Genomic DNA, 22,117 nt, shown 5'->3' on the forward strand with positions numbered 1-22,117 from the left:
CTGCAAAGCTACTTTCTAGGCAGCTGGATCCCAGTTCATAGTATTGCATGGGGTTATTCTACCCAAGATGCAGAATTTTGCTCTTTGTTGAACTTCATGAGGTTCCTGTCAACTAATTTCTCCAGCCTGTTGATGTTCCTCTGAATAGCAGCACTGCCATCCAGTTTATCAACCATTCTCCATAATATGGACTCATCTAAACACTTGGTGACAGCACATACTACCCAGTTGTCCAGGTCATTATAAAGACTATAAAGTACTGGTTCCAGAACTGGTCCCTTAAGGATACCACTAGTGCTTACCACTAGGCTTACAATTGGACTTTGTATTGCTCATCACAACCCTCAGAACTCAAGAGCTGACAGCAGAGTCAACATTCCACCTGCCTTGTTGTCCACCTATCCAGTCCATATCGCATCAATTTAGTTTTAAGGATACTATGAGAGACCATGTCAAAAGCTTTGCTAAGGTCAAGGTATTAAACATCCACTACTCTCCTCTTCACCACAGAGCCAGTGGTGAAGACTTTGGTAAAGACCTTTTCGTTGTAAAAGGTAATCAAATTAGTCAGGTATGAGCTGGTAAATTCATGCTGGCTGTTCCCAATCACCTTTTCATCCTTCCTGTGTCTGACAACTGCTTCCAGGAGAATTTACTCAATAACCTTCTCAGGAAGTGAGCTTAGGCTGATCAGTTTACAATGCTCACATCCTGCTTCTTGCCCTTCAGAAAAATTGGTAACTCCTTCTAGTCATCAGGAATCTCCTCCAGTCACTATGACCTTTCAAAGATAATAAGAATGCTCTTGCAGTGACATTGGCCAGCTCTCTCAGCACCCTCAGAACAAATCCCATTGGTCCTACTTATATACATCCAGTCCAATTGCCTTCAGCACTCCCTAATTCTATTATCCTCTACTGTTGGTAAAGCTATACTCCCACAAATTCTGCCTGAAGGTAAACCTGAACAGTGAAAATTGAGGGAAAAAAGACAACAAGTATCTTAGCCTTTTCTACGGTAACAAGTATCTTAGCCTTTGCTCTCCAGAGGTCCCTTCCAACCCTACTGATTCTATGATTCTATGTTCTCCATCACGAAGCAGCAGATCCACATTTTCCTTAGCCTTACTTTTACTGCTAACGGACTCGCAGAAACCTTCTTTTTGCCTATTAAGGGAAAAGATGACTTCTATTGTTCCAGAGAAATTCAAGACCTCTGTATCCTGGGCAAAAGGATTCAAATTCAGAATCTGCAGATGCCCTTCAACCCAGGAACACTGATCCTTGAGTCCAATCTTTCTATGGATATATAAATTATTTCCTTGCTTGAGATGTGACCCAGCAGCTTAAAGCACCCAACCTCTTCTATGTCTCTCTCATATTCTCTTATGCGACAATGTAACGCCAGCTAAGTATGAAGCTTGCAGTGGACACCCAAATGAAGGAAGTGGCATATCCTATTCAGGATCAAGGCTGAGCACTTGAGATCTTTTGGAGATGGTATGGAATTACTTGATGTATATCACAGGCTCTGAAGTGTATCAGAAGCACTGGTGGGGAGGAACAGAACACTTCATATGATGACCGGAGAAGCTCAGACCATTGTGGAGCACTGTTTCTAACTCTATGCCTCCATAAATTGCTGTCATCCAGCACACTGTAATTAGGAGTAGATATGTTCATTTCCCTGAAAATTCCTATTTAATCTTGAAAGTGCATTAAAACCCACACTTCTTCTGGACTTACTTAAAAATTCATTTGCCTAGAAAAGTAGATCTGCAGATCAAATTTCAGCCTTTTTGAAGCAGGGAATGTGCTTTATGGCAAAGAAGGAGACACACAAGCTCCATTTCCAGGGCAAATAAATAAATCCTAGGATTATGCTGGAACAATACAGTCCTGAGAAAACCTGTGTTATGGGACACACATCTCTTTTCTATTCTTGTTATGGTTGTTTATTCTCAATCAAAAAGGTTAGGCTTCCTAACCTTACAAGACTGATAATTACCCCAAAACACAGTGTCTCTGTCACTCATAAATCTCTCATGATTTATTCTTCCCATTGCTCTGCTATATTTTAACCTATCGAGGCCACTGGGAGATTCTGACTCACCAAAGGCAAGACTTCCTTATCTTGCTTTTTAGGAAAAAGACAGTATGCTTTCTATTGCAAATGTACTACATGTCTGTTCTTATCTGCTCCACCTTATCATATTTAGAGTTACAAATAAGATTTGCGATAATAAATAAAAATTTCAAAAAGCTACAATACTCCAAATATTAAAATTAAAATTTACTTATGAAAATAAATAATGTACACATATTAGTGTGTGCATGTGCATGCATATGCATTGCATATTGTATACAACATGCTTGTCTAAAAATCTGATAAAACTCAAGCTTAAAAATAACTTTTTTTTAAATAAGCCTATACCTTAAATCTAGACATAAGAACTACTATATTTCATTACAACTTTCTGCATCTATTTTTACTACTTCTATTTTACAGGTCATTGACAATTTTATCTTCAGTTGTTCTATTTCTTTTCTGCCTTTTCTTTCAGTGTACATTTAGACTCCTTCAGCAACTCTCAGAGCAGTACTCGTATTCTGTTGATATCAACCCCATATCTTGAACAAAATGTGTTGACAATTCACAGTCTTGCATCACCTGATACACTGAAAAATCTATTAAATCAATATCTAAAGAATAGATTTTACACATGTAAAATGACAATGCAAAGAAAAACATTAAGTAAAAGCAAGTATTTGAATGTAAAATTGCACATGAAAGCCCAAATATTCCTCTATCTTAATTATACCTGACAACATAGGGTAAAAAAATTCATAATGCAAATGAAAATAAAGTAAGGGTCAAACTCTTCTAATGTTTATATCTAGCCATTTCAACTTCTTATGGTTTGCTTTTCATTTTAATCCTAATTCAACAGCAAGAACACTCTACAGGTTTGGAAACATGCACCAATTAAAAATGGACTGAAACTTCCTTACATGACTTGGATTCCGGCGAAGGTGGAGAAATGTTGGACACAGCAAGGTCACTTTTTGATTTTTTAGGCTTCTTTGCATTTACCTGCCAAGGTTTATCATAACTTCTGAAATCTCTCCTTGTTCCTTTATTTACTGTTAAAAGAATAGAATTAGGCAATTACAACACTCATTGCATCATTTTCAAGGATTAGATAAGCAACTAATCCAGAAAATAGTATCTCCTATCAACACATAATAGTAAGCTGTTTTTGTTCTCCTGTTTTTGATTTATGCTGAATTTCATATCATTATTTCTTTGATTTCCTAAACACAAAACTTGAGAAATTCATTAGCATGTTTTTGGTTAAAAACATAATGGCTCATTTTTTGTTATGAAAAAGTCCTTAACTTCTGTTTGTTCTGTACCATGGTTGAATGCCTATGTTTAAAACTTAAATTTTGGTATAAATAAAAGGTTGATTTGTCAGGCAATTAACACTTCAGTTACCAGCAGCCGAAGGGGATCTATTACATTCTCAAGAAGATCACCATTCAATTTTTAAAATACCAAACCAACTTTCCAATAACAGCTTATTAGAATTAGATTAGATTCTTGTGAATATCAGTTAAAATTTCTACTTTAAAATCAGAGTAGATATTATTTCAGATTTTTTTCATGGTTCTGAAGATCTCAAAAGGCAAATCAGTTCATAAAGTACTAATAAATGTTGGAATGATGGCATGTTAAAATGTGTATTAAAAAAAAATCTCAATATAGCCTAACCTCAAGCACAAATATACCACAGGAGGGAAAAGGAGAGCAAAGACAAGGGAAAAGGAAAGCAGAAAGAAGAGCAGGGAAATCAAGCAAAATTTAGATGCACATTCCTTCTCATTGAGTCTGGGGCTGTTTCCATTCCTGTAACTCTTACTCATATTCACATCATATGTCCATAGGCTGACCTGCTAATCAGCAATATACATTAAATCCAGTATACTCTGGACAAATACGATATTATGTATGCTCAATATTGCAGAGTAGTACATGTACAGTAGGTGTGCAGGCATCCAGGAAATCAGGAACAAAAGTATGGGAAGATTATACTGAGGACTAGCCTCTTCCAGCACACAGAACATAAAAACATTTCATTCATACCTGATGTTTCACTCTCTGCCCAGAGGGCAGCAGATCCAGACAATGTTCTCTGAAGTTGACTGCGGTTTCCCTGTTTGGACTGAAGATGATCAATTAGAAATGGGATTGGCTGGTCAGGTGTCTCTGTTATCAGCTTGGTCATCAACTCCTTCAGAAAATTAAAACAAAGGAAAAAAAAATAGTGAAATACTGCATCTAACCTTATATTGGCCAAAAAGTAAAGGAGTATTAATAAAGAAAAAAACTGCTTTCAACATTTCAGAAAAGAGCTGGAAACAGCAATCTCTTAATAAACTACAGCTATCCTTGCCCTCTGAAGTATTCACATATGTAGTAATCTTAGCCTGAACATTCCTTTACCTACTAGATTTTACCTAAAACAACCTGAATCCTACTCATCTAATCATTCAAAACAAGCACCTTTCAGACCAGTTAATAGCTTCTCTCTGACCTACATAGCCAAGTTTTTTTTTTTACATGAAAACTGGTAGATTAGGAAGGCTGGTGCATTTCTTGGTTCCACCCATATCTGGAACAAGGATCTGTTCAGAATATAAATTCAGATCCAGGAGCTCCTAAGTCTGATCAAATGGGTAGAGCCAGTTTTTAAAGCCAGTCCTCCAGAACATGACTGTATGCAGCTGAGCAAATCTGGCATTCTTTCTCACAGGTATCATTTCTGAAAAGCATTTTATCATACCACTGCAGAAATGGATGCAACACCAGTGTCAACAGGGCACCATCCCCACTCCACATATTCACACTGTCTTATTGCTGTTGTACATTCTGGTGTTGGAGGGCTGCAGAAAGACAGGCTCTCTCACTCCTTATTGCTGCTGAGGTCCTTCCTGACTCCCTACATAACTCATGAATTAGGAATGTAGAAAAGATGTGTGGTTCTCTGCTGGGCATGTATTATGCGTGGAAATCTATGACTAATGTGGGAAGGGACCCTAATTTTTATATAGTTCCAAAGAAAATCTGTAGCTGTCACTGCAGAGCAAAACAAGCTCCAATGAAGTTAAAAAAAAAAAAAAAAAAAAAAAAAAAAAAAAAAGCAATATACAACAAAATACCCCAAAAATGGGTACGTTACCAAGAGCATTTATTCTCTTTGTCTATCCCCACACACAAATCTTACCATAACATCCATATTCTTAACTCTATCTCCTCTTCATGTTTTTCATATTTTATTCATCACTTTATTTAATGAATAATTTTCTTAAATACAAGGAGTTATTTAGTTTAACAATCGTGTTGGAAAAGATAGTTAAAAGGAAGTATAAGGAAGGCTAGTAAACACGAGTAACAGCATGCAGTACCTTAAGAGAGAGAAATTTAATTTTAGAAAACGAAGAGGATGCCCAATCTCATTTTTTAGAAACATTAAATGAAGATTATCTGCAATGTGATTTTTTTAAGTATCTACAGGGAATCAATAAAAGTGTCTTTGGTTTTGAAATTGAAATCTACAGGAAGAAATGGAGCTACTAAACTTAGAAATGGCAAAGCTATAGAGTGTAACTTCATCTAGGCTGTCTGTCACCGATGTAAGAGAAATGCTCTTGTATACATGACATGGAGAAAAGTCCAGAAGTTGGAGTAATTCATTTTTGGTTACTGGGCAACACTCTAACAGCAAACCTTTTCTTTTCCTGACAAAATGTAGAATTAGTGACAAGTGGAGAGATGTATTCTTGTGCTTATAATAGACCATAATAGTAGCAGGAACTCCATTACACAGAGAGGAATCTATTACAAATGGAAGAGTGTTAGTCTGTAATAGATGACTTGTAATTAAATCATTCCTCTGAATGATGGCTTGTAATTTTTATATTCTGTCTTGTATTAATAAAAACAGGATGATGAAAATTGAAACACATACATTAATACTGTTAATTTTTTGAAGAGATGTATGGGTGACAATTTGTTAATAATGTTATGAAATTAATGTAGCATTACAAAGATAACAGAGTTGAAAAATTTTAGAATGCCTACATGTCAATATAAGAACAATGATACCTGATTACTGCTATCACTGACATATTTGTCATGAGCAGAAATGGTCTTTAATTAACAAAAACAAATCTAACAAGACAAAGTTGATTACAGGATTCTTTACCCTATATTGAGATATAGCACTGAAACTGAAGAACACTATAGCATGACATAAAAAAGTGCTACTGCAAAAATTGTTGAAGTGAAATTAGGTTCTGTTCCAAAGGACCATTTTTTTTACCTACTCTTTATATGTTTATAGTAGGGCCTAACTGATATAGAGACTTGTGCTGGCCTAGAGCATAAAGAATTGGTTCATTCTCTGAGAGTAGTTAGAAAAAGTTTTAAAAACTACAGATAGAGGCTGTTTTCATCTATCCAGACTAACAAATGAGCTGCACCAATATTGTACTTAAAACAGAAAAAAGAAAACATTACTTGAATCCTCATAAACTGAAAATAGTAAGTGGTTCCAAAATTAGAACAATTGATTTCTGCAATAAGTCTCAAAGTGATCTGCCTCAAGCACTTCCAGAGATGGCATTAAAAGTCAAAATAATTTAAAGTCAATAAAAAGGTGGCTCAGATATTAAGCCTGGCATTATAAGCAAAACACTATTCTTTACTATGGCTCATTGCAAAAAAGGAGCAAAGAAACTGTTAGGGATTTGTTTCTCAAGTGCTCCATTCAAGACGTCAGACAGATCTGTTTACTACAGCACTGTTCCTGAACTTCATAAAATTTGCAAAAAGCATCCCCACCACAACCAACAATAACAGCGGTGATAATAGCTTCAGATATTTTCTACCTACAAATCCACATTTGCATGCAGCTGCTTGCACATTCTCCTGTCATGCACACTATCAGAGAGCCCAGAAGTAGGATCAAAACTTCAAACTTCATGATCTCCACTGCCTTAGTCCTCCTACAACATTCTGCCACCCAATCCAACAAAAGACCTAACTCCATTCATTCATCCCCCCAGACAACATTCATCAAGCCCATGATTCCACTAAGATTCTCGTCATTCCCTGCAGATTGCCAGGAGAAATTACCACACAAGTGCCGGAGAAATATTATCTGCCTGTTTGTGGTTCTCAGCTAAGGAAAAGAAAAAAAAGGGAGGGGGGAAGAAAAGGTATTTAAGGTACTTCACGTAGGCAGTAGCTACTCAGTGAGCACTCAGCTGACACTTCAAGTAAAAAAACCTCTTCTCCCTTTCAGTGAAATGCATATTATACTTTGGAAACACCTCTCAGAGGAATTCTCATCTTTTCACCATTCCTCATTAAAAGAGAAACTGAGAAATTTGAGCAAAGAATTTGCTCAAATTAACCACAACTTATTCGGTTCTTATCTGTTACTCAAATGACATCTTGGTAGATAGCTGCAATAACATATTCCATGGTACTCTAAATATACTCTTACAACAGTTCAGAAAAGACTACAAAAATGAAGGTATTAAATAAGAAAAAATAAAACATACAACTGGTTACAAACATAGAATTCCTTTAAGGTTATCAGCAGTATGATTTGACTCACAATATGCTAAGTAGGTAAGTTTTCACAGGAAAAAGAAAATAGAAAAGACCAACTAGTCTCAAATGAAGCCGCCTCTGCATTAACAGCACAATAAAAATGGCACAAGGTCATTGAAGCTAACTTAGATTCATTTCATGATGCACAATCCAACAGGTAAGTTTCAACAATTAGGGATAAAAACAAAAATGCAAAATGTTCACATGTTCCTAATAAATATTAGCTCAACTCCATCTTGCAGCCCATATTTTTATATTTTCTATTTTTTCCAATTTAATCTAATTCAAATAAGAAGAAAAATAATTTTTCTTCTACCTTTACACCATGTTCTTCCAGGTACAGTATGCAGCATCACAACTATGAAAACAGATCATATGACAGATTGGGTCTTCATGCTGCCAGATGAACTGTTCATCACTCATTATTTCTTTCCTCCTATCTTCTTTCTATCGCTACCTCCACCTTTTGCTGTATATCCTTTTGTCCTTCCTATCAGTGGGGCTCTCTTCTCTCTCTCTCTCTCTCTTCTAGTTGTATAATGGGTGAAGAAGCCTGGTAGCTCAAAGTGATATTAATTCCCACCAGAGAGCAGCACAGAAAAGGAGTGAAAGGCAACCCAAATGATAGCTAGAGGCTACAGCACTAGGGTAAATATATTCATTTCTGCTGTCTCCCTACTATATCATTCCAAATTAGGTGCTGTCCTGATTAAAATGAGAAAAAATGGGCAAAAATGTGACATGAGTTCCAGAAAAATTGGCAACTAACTTCTCCAATGATTGCACCTTGCATTATGCAAAACAGAAATAAAACTGGCTATTTTTAGTTTCTCCTATAAGGGTATATTCATATCCTTTTACACTCACTAATTTTATTAAACTACATAAGCTCAACTGTTTTTAAAGAAGCTTCCAAAGTCAATCTGTGAATATTTCTAAGAGAGGGATTCATGCACATATTACTAAGACTGCAAAAGATCTTGAATCACATCTGAATCAGTGACTTAAAGAATTAATTCTTTATAAAGAAGTAATCTTTCACAATTGCGCTGTCCTGAGGTGCTCTATTAGTTATTCAATGCAGGCTCAAATTTTAATTTTCCAGTGACTGTCCATGTATTTAATACAAATGAAAGAGTCTTCACAGTCTATTAATCATAGGCCCAATTACAAGAAAGCTCTAATTAGCTATGTCTAAACATACCTATCAGGTTATTAAGTTAATTAAGAGACATTCCATCTTGCTCTGTAATTGATAACAGTAACTACAGAACAATTGCAGGTTTTATTTTTCATGATAGAGACTTCTACAGACTATGGTAGAATGGGTAGGTATTTTGGCTCTATTACACTATCATTTTATGGTTTAAATTAGACTTTTGAAGTAGGTGGAGTGAATTGCCCTCAGCAGATGTCTGTCTCTCCTGATCAAATAAAGAGATTAGATGGCTTAGCTTAGACTACAAGATACAGATGGTATTCAGTTTAAAATTAAAGTAAATATAGGAGTCTTCACACAGATGTCTATGGTGAGCTCATCAATGAAGTCAACAGAGCCTAGAGAGCTGCTCAGTTGGCTAGCAAATGTATGTCCATTTAGGGTATGTAGAATTCCTCTCCAGGCTCCACTGATTGTACTGACTAGATGTTCATTGACCACAGGATCATCCATAGCATTCACAGGAGCCTAGACACTTAGAACACAGGCAGACATCTAAATTTAGGTTTGCTGATCACTTCACATAGGCTGTGTGAACAAAGAAGACATAAAATAAAGTGTAAGGGTAATAGAGTAACTGTGTAAGGGAAGGAAGTTTAATAAAGAAAGTTTTAGAGATTGCCATCTCCAGAATTCTTTTCTGATTTACACAGTAATAGCCCAAGAAAATTGAAGAAAAATATTTATCAATTTTTATTCATAATGGCTACAAGAAAGTTTGCAGCTCTGAAGTTAGAACAGGTAAACATCACTGGTTCTAATACAAAAAAAGTATTATTTTGCAACAAAATGAAAAATATCAGCATCTTTATTTCAGAAAGTAGCTAGACTTTAAATCTACTTGAGAAATCAGAATTAAAAGGAGAAAATCATACTGCATAATATATTCAAAATGGGCTTCCAGGCATTCTGAGTGTTCATGAAATTACCATCACTGTTCTATACTCTATGAAATAAATTATTCAACACAAAACAAATCTCTATATAAATTCTATCCGTGTTCCTGCCCTACACTAGTCGTTTCAAACTAATCAAGAGGCAGAAAAACAGTTGGGAGTAAACCTCTAAAGAATTACTAGCTCTATTCAGCTTCAGTGTTTGTGCAAATATTCAGACATTTACCTGGAACTGACAAAGACTTTTCAAACAAACTTGCTTTATTCAAAGCCCCAACACTACCCATTCCTGCCATTTTAGCCCTAGCTAAATTTAATGGCATGAATCTGCAGTACATATTATAGCACATACCCTGCAAAGAAATTACTTTGGAAGTACAACTAAAGAGAAAGTACAAAACTAATGTTATGTCCCTCAGAGTTCTGCTGCAAACAAAATTACCCCCCAAAGGTGATGCTGATAAGTAACTCCACAGTATAGAACTAGCAGTAATGGTTTCAGACATAGGATACCACCATTCTGAGTCTCAAACTGTCTTTTCCATATCTCAGATCAGGATACTAACAACTCCCATGGTAAACTTTTGGTTTGCATAATTAGAGTATTAAGAGAGATTCTAAAAACAAACATATTTTGAATAGCTAAGTCTTCCCTAACAGCTCATATATTCTATTAAATACCTGAAAGTTTCTTTGCCATCAGTTCAGTCCCAGAAATTGTTCTGTTACTATGTTACTAATCTTACCTGCGGAGACTCTGAGGAGCAGAGTGGGAACAATATATTCTTTTCACTGATACAAATATAAGTCTTCTATACAATGGTTGATGAGATATAAATCATTCAATCACCCTCGGCAACTCAGGAACAAAAACTTTTTGCATAGATGAGGTAGAGCGGACAATTCTGAAGTTTCAATTAATAATCTCATGACAGTTTACTAGACTCTGCTCTGCAGATCATAATATGAACAATCACCACCTAAACCTCTTGCTGTATTTTTCACTTTCACATCCTTTGCAAATTTCTTCCCTCACATTGTATGTTTGGTATTTCAATTATCTTTGTCCCAAATATATTACTACCCCTTTTGAATTCACAAAATACCTTCAAACACCTTTGCTCTCTGGCTTTATTATTAAAAAAATTCCTTTCTTCCATTTAATCATTTCAGACAAGAATGCTGTCAAAAATGGAGGTCACTGGAATCAACTTACTGTAAAACATTAACTACGTCATATTAGAATAAAAGATTAAAGATATACTACCCCTCAGATTTGCTGTCAACAATTTCACTTTCTCTTCCACAGTTTTTGAATCTCAACAATTTTCTATGACAATTTAAAGCAGTCCTATCTCTCTGCATAACAACTCCTCAGTTGAGGTTCTTCATATCATATCATAATCTGAACTTTAATAATTTATCAAACAAAGGTAGTTCACTTTAAAGCAGAAACATGGTAAGGTTTCCCTAAAGCATTATTTAGAATTCTTCATCAGCTTCCAATCACTCTACCAACCAGTGGAAATTCTACTCTGAAGACAAAGCACTTCACAATACATCCAAGAGAAAATGAAAACTATTGCAGCGGTTTTCTGGAAGGTTTGTAGTATCTACATTGAAAGGAAAATACTCACAGATAAAGGCCAACACAGGCTATACAAAGGCTAACAGTGGTTATTGTAATAACCACTGGTTTATTAAAAATCTAGTTTGATTTCCTTAAATCACAGGCCATAGAACTTTACTCACTGCTTGTCATTGACTTTCCTAAAAACCTAATTCAGCAAGTTATATCTGGTATTTTTCTGTTCAACTGAGTGATCTTACCCCAATTTCAATGTCTAAGGTGATAGAAAAGCCACTTGTTCCACTTCATTCTACAAATCACTACTGGAAGTGTTAAAAAATTGTAGCATATTTCTAGGGTAGGCTTTGCTAACTTAGCTTCTACCTACCCAAAACAGATGGAACTTTTTGAGGGCAGGTTATATTAGGAACTTACAGAGTAGGTATCTTCTGTGGGTACCACTACAGTAACAGTTATTGAGGGTTTATAATTGGAAGTCTGAAGGATAAGACTGTATTTAAGAGAAAAAAAAAAAGCTATATTAAGGATTGACTCATCAGAAGACTTAAGCTTAGACTGCTTTGACACATCAGAAGAAAATGATTACAAAGCTAGGTGCGTACTTAAAATGACATGATGAATTAGATCACTACTCTGTAACTGAAGAATTTTATGCACCTCCTTCCAGCAGCCTATCCAAAAAACATTAGTCCTTTACTAGAACCTAACTATATAAATGTTTTGAAGATTGATAAAAGCTCTTTTAATTGTATCCAGTCCAAAATTAAGACAATACACATTTTCAAAATATACGCAATAACCAACCACACCTGTCAGTTCGGGGGAGGTTTTGTCTAAAAATTGTATCGTTAATCCCAGTGAAGTTAAAAAATGTAAATAAAGTTTCAGAACTGAATCATATATTTGACAAATTACTAGAAGAGAAGCTTACCAGAAGTACGTTTCACATTTATCACCTTTAACACTGTTTGTCAACTCCCAATTTCACAATTTAGGAGAATTAAACTGACTGATTTGTTAGTCCTTAAAGAAAATCATTAAGCAAGACATGATTTTATACTTTTTTCAACATGAGTCTCATTATTAGTTCTAAAAACACTGCACCACAAGTGTGACATTGATAAATTTGATCTAGGAATTAACAGTTCAAATTTCATATTACTTAAAACCCTAATTTTCAACAAGTTACTCTTAATTTCCTATGGCAGGAGAGAGAAAAGGACATAAGTTTGGCAGCACCTGATTACTTGGTATAACATCGGTGAAAGTCTACCTGTACTTCTCCCATGAGAAGGCTGCACATCTGCCCTACCAGCTGCCTGAAACAATGTAGTGCACTGTGTGTAGTGCACTGTGTGCACCTGTAGTGAAGCAAAGGGACAGGCATATCTATAGGACAGAAGGAACATTCCCTAATCTCTCCACTTTCTTTACTGCAACTGAGGTTTGTTGCTCCAGCAGCAGCATGGCCTTAAAGTAGGCATTCCCAAACCAATTTTTAAAGTAAACTCTTAAGAGCCACAGGTCTGATAACCTGTTGCTGTGCTTCTCTCTCCTCCATTTCATATGACTCTTTACTACTCTTCCATCTCCTGTACACATACAGCATATACAATTGAATAATAAGATTACATTTTTGCCTTGTGGATAATCACAAAAATGTCTAGTAGCAACATCTAATATGACTGTGCTTGAGATTCACAGTTCACGGGAACTTCCAGTTCTTGATTGGCTTGGTATTAGTTCCTTATTACAGAACAGGATTTTCTGCTCTTAGGTAGAAAACATACATAGCTGGAAATACTGAATATATTCAATATGTTTCTTTTAATTATGAGCACAAATGCAAAAAAGTGAAATAGTTTATCTGGTGTTAGGCATATATTCAAGGAAATACATTAATTAACATTGCAATGGCTGGACAACTTAGATAAACAAAATATTCATTATTCATAATTTGCAATCCAAACTCTTCCTATAAGCATAAAAACATTAACTCCTTCTGGTTTTGGACAACATTTATACACTCTAAAATTACATTATCATGAATTTGATTTTATAGGCTGTGCTGTATCTTAGAATTTACAAATGTGCATAGGTCATGAATTCCTCACACAAGCTATTTATCAAATTAATGCAGTTTACATGGAACACAAAATGACTCTTAATATATATGAAACATTGATCTTCAAAATGAATAATCTACAGCTTCTCCTCTTTGTATTTCATCAGTCTACATAATCATCTGTCAATATTTTACTAATTGTGTAACAAGAACTACTGATGAATAATCACATCAAAAAGGTCTGATATTTTACTCAATGTTTTCTTGGTATAGCAGTATTGAAGAGAACAGAAAATAACAATATGACATTTACAAATCAACAATTAACATTAAAAAGTAGGTAAAAACCAGATTTCCTGCAAACTTTTTACATTTCTATTCTAAAAACTATCAACTTTATGCAGAGCCATGGCACTGTGTAGATGGAACCTGAGGAGGAAAATCAGCAGAACTCTGCAGCTCTCTTTTCTGAGCAAGGATTTCCTGAAGAAGTTACTATGAGTATGTTAATATTGCCTACCACAGCAAAGAAGAATGCCCCACTGGTACCTGCTAAGCATACAGCAAAAGAGAAGAAAAAAAATCATACTCAAGATTCACCAGTCAGCTCTGGGCTTGTTTCAGAATCCTAAGTCCTTAAGCAAGCTCAATCATGTAGAACACAGTGTTCTTAGCATAGCAGGCACAATGAGCCATCAAATAGTCATTTGTCCAAAGAACAATTTACCAGAAGGTATGAGGAAAATTCCTAGACCTGTTTGCACAAATAAATGACAGAAGATCACAAAACAACAACAAAAAAAATTAGTATAACTACCATAAGTATACTAATACAAATACAGCTTTTTGGAAGTGCAACTGAAAAGACAAAACACCAGGGTCATAGGTCTAAGGCCTGAAACAGCAAATCTTGCTGGCCATCTCTCATGTGTATGCATGTATGCATAGAGATTTCCAGTACTTAAGTAATTTGCAGCTCTAGAAAAGAAACTCTGGTATTACTGGAATGTCCATAGGACAAACTTCAGCATACCTCTTCAGATCTCTTGGGCCATTTTGAGGCTACCATCCAATTCAGACTTTGAACAGGAGTTCTCACTTTGTAAACAGTGGTGCTTAGGTGTTGCCTTTATCATACAAACTGTTTTGAAATTATCCATCAAATTAAGATACTAGAATCATAAACTAGCCTTAAATTTAGAATTAGAAACAATGGTTGTTTCCACTTCTGTATATACACTTTCTTTAATGAAGTCCATTACAATAAATTTACATCTGAAATACGAGCACAATCTAATGGATAATTATGGAGATTTTTTAATGGGGTGTAGATTATTAAAAAAGAGACTAGGCAGGTCAGTTTAATTTTTCATCATTTAAAATTGATGTTATGGGTTTTATTACCAGATTTCAAATAATAACATCCAAGGATTGTGGGGTTATATAAAATTGTACTAGTGTTAGTACGAGCCAATAAAAGATTTCATTATCTAAACTGAGAGTTAGGGGAAATTTAGTTACGCACAATCAGAACTCCATCTTGATAATCCACCGGTAATATAGATACCACTGTTTGAAATTACTCCAGATATATAAATTGTAATCTGTAAGAGTGAACTTTTGTAATCTGATGTACCTACGGAGTTTTAGCCAGATGCTTCACTATCAAGCAGAGCTGATCATGGAGAAGCGAACAGAAATCAGGATTACTTTCCAAGGTACATGCATGAATAACTACGCTACAAGCTGCTATCACTCTCCTGGGAGGAAGAAGATGCAAGTCTGATCCCTGCAGGTTGAAGAGGGCACTGAAAGCATAATCTCATAGCTCCTGAGCAAGAGAATAAAAGAGGGATTCTGTGACCATCTCTTCCAACCACATATTTTTCAAAGAAAAGGAAGCCATCATCAGTGTTTTTAAAAAGACAGCAGATCCCAGTCTTCAGGACAGAATTCATCACTCTAAAATCTGAGCAAATTAGTTAGATAAGGTCTTGGATGGGGCTTTGGGATATAATACTTAATTGTTTATGATATTTATTAAGCCATTCTAAATAGTTCTTAATTCTTCTACGAATTGCAGGGGGACACTAGCATCTCATGCAGGGTTCTGAATTACACTCTAATGCAGAAACCAAAAAATCTGCAATTACAACTTTAAATCATTTAGATAATTTATATCAAAACATTCTTAAAATCAACATTTATGCACAGAATTCATTACCAGCATCACTAGACAATCTTCCACTACCCTGCCAGACAGGTAGAGTCACATATACAGTGGATGTACTGCAGAGTATCACGTGGAGAAAGGAACAGCTTTATACGTAGATATTCATCAAATCGGTAATACTTGCAATCTGGGCACAAATTTTATCGAGATTGTCCTAGCTAATACCTGAAAAAGGTGGAGATACAAACCTCTTTCTTCAGTGCTAGGGCTCTAATGAGCTCCAGTTCTCAAGATGCCCTGAAAATATGATTACTTCTCTTTAATCAAACATTTACCTCTGAAGATTGGTTTCAATATTCCATTTTTAAGAAAGCAATAGTTTCCTAAAGTTCTTACTAATTAGATCCATGCAAACCTGCCAATAAGAACCGCTTCTTACAATGTCTGAAAGTACATAATGTTTTTCTCCTCAGATACAAAAAACAATTAGGCACTGGAGGATTTAGAATGCTTGGTAATGAGATACTACGCAATATACGCTAGTAAATGTAATGGGATACTTGGGGAAAAATGCTATGAAGTACAATGTAAATAACAACACTGAACGGGCAGTGTTGGACCGAATGAGGTGGCAGGTGGAAAATATCCATGAACATTCAGTTAGCATAAACAAAAGTCTACATCTTTGCTGCATACAAAGGTGTGGCAATCTCATGGGGAAAAAGCAGCAAAAATGAGAGGGAATTTCAGTTTTATAAATGGGATTGGACTCACATAGATTAACTTGAGCTTCTCTAAGTTGGAGATCTGTTAAATATAGAAGATTATAATCTTTGAAGATTTACAAACATATCTCAGTTAAAGTTGCAATAACATAAAAAATGGATTTAGAATATTGGTTTAGAATATTGGTTTTCTAAGGCCATTACAGGGTCTTCTGTTCACATAATTTCTTCTGTTCACGTAATAAAATCTTTCAATGTAAACTGTTGTGGAGGTTAGACACTCAAGTGCTGGAGAAGATAACGAGATCTAAAAGAGACTTCCAAGGATACATATTGCAGGCTAAGGTAATCACGTAATCACAGTTTTCTTTATTAAAAAAGTTCAAGAAGTTAAATTTGATAATTGCTAGATGTTTAAAAGGAAGAATCACCTCCTGGGACAGAAAAGCAATTTTAAGGAAGGTAATTCCCACAAACATTTTTGGCAAACAAAGAAGATGCTGCAAATAATTTTTTTTAAGACTCTTAAAATATGTACACATATATATGTATATATAAACACTTGCCTATACAAACTTTCAAAGCTCAGTTTCATTAAAGATGGTACCAAAGTGTGATTGAGACATCTTTAGGAGCCTAAGGGACATTAAAGACAAAAAAAAAGAGGTGTATACAAAATATAGAATAACTGGTACCTAAGTTACCGGAATGCATTGTGACTCAGCAAGCTCCCACTTTCAGACCACCTTATTTTTTCAGTAAATGTCAGTTTGTTTCATCTGCTAATCATCCGAAAGTCTACTTTTCTCACCATTCACATTAAGCAGAGCTTTCTCAATCACAGCAACATGTCTTTCAGATCCTGCAAAACCCGATGCAGTCTAGACAGACTGACAGCTAAGATTCCTGTGAGGTCTGATGTAGTCGGTGTTTTCTGACCACGACTAACATATGTACAATAATAGGCCCCAATACCTGCTACCTGCAGATGACATCTAGGTCTCAGTCAGGCTACTGGAACCTATATACTATAAAGCTAGTATCAGCCTGAGGAAATTCAAATTCACAGTCCTCACCACACAGGATTTTGTTTAAACTCCTGGATATGCTGTATCAGTGGAAAGAAACTTTCCATGCTGCCTGCTACACCTGTGCTACTGCACAGAAAATAAATAAATGGGAATTCAGGCAGTGACATAAGGACATGCAAGATCATACAAACTAGCAGCTATTAAATAGCATTTAGATAAAATATTGACACAGTCTCCTGGCACTTTGGAGAGCTTTTTCACTTCCAGCTGTGGAAGGAAATTTTCTAGAGGAAGGTTTCTAGAGCAAACTAATCTCTGAAACACTGCTAGTATCACCTCTCAGAGGAGCATTCAAAACTTTGTGTCTATGTGCACAGCAACACAAGCTTAAAACAGCAACTTGACACTAAAGCTCTAGAGCTGGCTAAGACTTCAGAACCTTCTTTGTGCTTTTGCATTTATTACTACAGGTCAGTTCTTGCTTGTTTTATGCAGTTTCTGAATCACCATTTTGCTTAACATGCAAACCCTTGCAGTGACACAATCTAAAAATGCAACTAACAAAACTTGTATTCCACTGGAATTTTAGCAGTCTGGCTTGTAGCTACAGTCAAATCATTCCTTGGATCAGGCCGTCAATAAATTTTGCCTTGTAGCTTCTTCAGAAAAGGAAACCTTGAGAAATCACATAACTGCAACTCTAGAACTATGAACGGTAAGCTATCCCTTTAACTTAGCGCCACTTCTACAATAAAATCCCATTCTGACATTAAAGCTTGATTCTAAACAGAGCCTTGACATAATGGTTATTCCAGAATATGAACCTTGCTTGTGGAAACTGCTGCTTGCATGTCTTCCACACATTTCACCAGTATCTGTCAGTAACATGTAATATACAGCCATAGCATAATAGATATGATAAACATGTTGACATCAAACCCACATTGGCAGAAAAATTAAAACTCAGGGCTATCAGATATCCATTAGCAGACACACTGTAATGATTATTCTTACAGGTTTTGGAGCAAGATACTGTATATCTTGTATAATTTGTAAAAGACAAAACAGTATTACCTTTCCCGAGGAAAAAGGGTACAACATTACTACATTACATTACCACAAAATTACATTTATTCAAGTCCTATAAAAAGACAAATATGAGAGGATGTTTAAAAAAAAATCTCCTGGCCAATGTGTAGAGTCTAAGTTTTTTAATATTCTGTATTAGTTCTATTTACTAAAATAATTTTAAAATTGCATTAAGAATTTTTTAATCTTAATCAAGAATTTTTAAAATATTCATATGAAAGTTCAATTAATAGCCAGCAATTGCAGTAATATCAAATGAAGAATGGGAGTTTGGACCACAGTCCAGAGTTGGGAAGTTCTAATAAAATTTTAATTTTCCTGACTTTTGCTGCCTACGTAAGTTAAACCTAAACGTGCTCCAGTAGGGATTATCAAAAAAGAAATCCAGTGAGGTTAACATATACTCCCTGATGCTTAGCTTTTTATTTAAATTACGTCATTTAGAGACTTTCCTTTAATACAGCACCAAAACAACTGTTGGTAATAGTCAGTCTAATTAAAAGTTTTATTCATATACTTTGAATAGATGAATATCTATTCAGATACGTATCTTAATTTCCTATTATTTACCAGTGATAAATTAACTGGGTCTCATGAGACTTAATACCAACATTGTAGGCAGTTTTTAAATAGAACTAAATGTTTAGTATGCACTGATACAATAGAGATTTCTTAATTGGAAAGGTCAGAATTTGTTGCCATAGGAAAATATGGAAATTCATTTCTACTCGAGCAAAATACAAGAGATTGTTTCATATCTGCAGAATTTACATATTGCGTATATGTCTGGAACTCTTTAAATGAGGCCAAGTATTGATCAAGTCAGTTTAACATAGCACGTTAAGAATACAAAAAGTTATTTCACCTAGAAGTAGTCACTTGACTGATTTAAAGCTACTTATATCCTTTTTTTCACCACAGTAAAGGTCATATCAATTTGCCTTTTACAGGTAGTGAAAGATACACAGTATGTTGTCAGAATAATCATCAAAGCCATTGAAAAATATCTGCAGGCAGATATCCGATAGCTCTCAAATATCTATGAGCGCACACAGTCATAATCAGTTTGGCTTTACATAACTTATATTATGTGCAAAAGGCTAAAAAAAATCTCTCCACTTACTATTTTAAGGAACACTTTTACACTAGCAGTTATTTTAACTTATCCATTGGCATTCGTTACCAAATTGTTTATTTTTTTTTATACTCACGGGGAACTTCTGTGTGTTACGTGCTACCACGGGATACCAGCATCTGTCATATTTCTGTTGAGTGTTAATGTACCTGCATTTATCTTCAGCCACAATTGGGAATATGTTAATAATTCCAGTTCAACATGAAATAAAATCCAGCTGTGATTGCTTCCATATGCACTTTTAACATCTGTCAGTTGAGCCAAAATTACTTGTATGACTTTCCCTATCGGCAAGCGAGAAGGCAAAGAAACCGCTTTAATGATATCTTTTTTATTTTCTTAATATTATTTTCAAAGTTCTGACAGATTACTAACATTTTCTGCCTTCATGGATAATCTCTTCATTCCAAGACAAATTAAAATAGGATAGTTTTTCTGCTCAAAGCAGAATGAGAAACTCTCATTCTGAGAATGAATGTCATGATATTCAAACTGAAAAAATACTGAAGATTGGGCACAGCTCTATACGGGGAAAAAGACACAGAGAAGTCCATTTTGACCTAAACAGTGCATGCTTGAAGTATTCAGATCTAGACTGCAATGTGTACCAGCAAGAATCATGTATGAGAGATGCAAAATCAGGAATGCTAAGGAAAGAAAACATGAACCCTGAGCCTAGAGCTGCCATGTATCACACTCTCCCAGCCATCCTTCCAGGGTTCCCAAACTGACCCTTCCAGGGTTCCCAAACTGGTTCCCAGAGGCACTACCAGGTTCACTTCTCTGCCTGAAGCCTGTGGAGGTACAAGCAGTTGCTGCCTCATGCCTCTGTCTCTGCTTGCAAATGGCCCAGGGTTATAGAACAATGTCCAGATCATGGTTCTGGGATTCTCCCGAAAAAGTAGACACTTCAGTGTCAAGGTCTGAGCACACACAGACCTGGCAAGTCTAAGGCTAGAACCCTACAGAACAGATAGTCTACTAAAGATGAACAGCAAGCTGCATAATTGACTGCTTCTACAAAGACAAATCTAGAGTTACAATGCAGACACTCAGCTTATCTTCTGAAAAATGAAAGCAAGTACCACTGTTCCTCCAAGATCCCATCAACACATTTATTTGCTTACCTCATCTACCTGCTTTGTGCTGCCTTGAAACAAAACTCTAAAATCTTTGAGCAAGAGTTCTCTTCTGCAATGCGTCTGAACAATTTCTGGCCCAGTATGGTACTTCTTCCTTGCTGAAGCCAGCAGATTAAAATATAACATCAAGATAATGGAGTTCTTCACCAGTTGTATATCTTGTTTTACATAGAAAGGAAAACCTATTCCTATTGTACAAGTGTACAAGTGCACTCAGAAAAAGTCACCACAGTATTTCCTAAAAGGCATGAAAACACAAGAATGGCAGGCTTAACTCTGTAGTCGCTCTAAGGACAGCACTGATGTCTAAGTAATCTTTGGCTTTGTTCATATAAGAAATATTACGCTTTATTTTAATTCTAGAAGATTCAATTTGAACACTTGTATCAGACAGTCTTCCATTAAAGTAATCAAGTTACTTGCATATCCAAATATTAATTCTCTTTGCCAAAGCACAGTTAAAACATGTTGCATGGAACCATCCTTTGAATGAATTTTTCACCCATGTTTTTCTACTGGAATTACAGAGCCAAAAAATACCTCTATAACCAGCATACAATTCCATTTATACAAGTGATGTTACAAATCAGAGAGAGAGTTAATGATCGTCATCAGAGGAGACAGAAGACAAGCCTATTACCCCACTCCCAAGCCGTTCAGACTCAGCATGTTGCAAAGCATGCTTCCCTTCCTCTGGAGCACCATGGAGACACTTCCTCCTCAGGGGCTGGATGTCTGATGATCACATCCAGAAAAAGCATACCCCCGGAAAATGACTCCTCTCCTCAACAAATGAAGGAAAAAAAGAGCTTATGCAGAAGAACAGCTTGTCCGTTGTATTCTGCACAGGAATATATCAAACTTTGTTGATAACGTATGATAGACACAGCCCAGCACAGGTTTAACATAAGGGATGGTCCAATGCCAAATGCACGTTCTAAGCACTCAGCACTGTACACCTGCACACTTGCTGCAGATTGTCTTTCAAGTTGGGGTTGCATTTGTCTCTGGTTTACAACTGCACATAACTGAGTTCTGTCTTCTTCATTTTCTATTTGGATAAATTTCTTGTTTCTTTGTTTCAAATCTTATTTCCTGTGTTAAAAATAATTAAGCTTCAAAGTAAAAAACAAAAAACTTCAAAGTTAGGTTTAGAAACTGCTGACACAAACTTACTGTGAGAAATATAAAAAAGTGAACCAAAGTAATCACGTATTACTTCTAAAAACATATTCTCTAACACAACTTGAAGAAACTATGCTTTTCAGTAAGAACAAAAAGGAACAAAAAAAAAGATCTGCTCAGATTTAATTTGCACATTACTGCTCAACTCACTACCTACCAAAAATAATGACTATAAATTTCACT

At 35.6% G+C, this 22,117-nt stretch overlaps 1 protein-coding gene across 1 annotated transcript in view; it reads right to left on the minus strand.

Moving 5' to 3' along the window:
- The window catches only part of C2H8orf34 (chromosome 2 C8orf34 homolog), a 135,763-nt gene that overhangs the window by 100,280 nt on the left and 13,366 nt on the right, over positions 1–22,117 (minus strand). The window contains exons 2-3 of the mRNA XM_062568535.1: positions 4,147–4,294; positions 3,012–3,143 (exon numbers count right to left, since the gene is read on the minus strand). Of these exons, the coding sequence (XP_062424519.1) occupies positions 3,012–3,143; positions 4,147–4,294 (280 nt within the window). The remainder of the gene's footprint in view (positions 1–3,011; positions 3,144–4,146; positions 4,295–22,117) is intronic.

Source organism: Rhea pennata, chromosome 2, assembly GCF_028389875.1.
Source record: "Rhea pennata isolate bPtePen1 chromosome 2, bPtePen1.pri, whole genome shotgun sequence".
In the NCBI taxonomy this organism is placed as follows: Eukaryota; Metazoa; Chordata; class Aves; order Rheiformes; family Rheidae; genus Rhea; species Rhea pennata.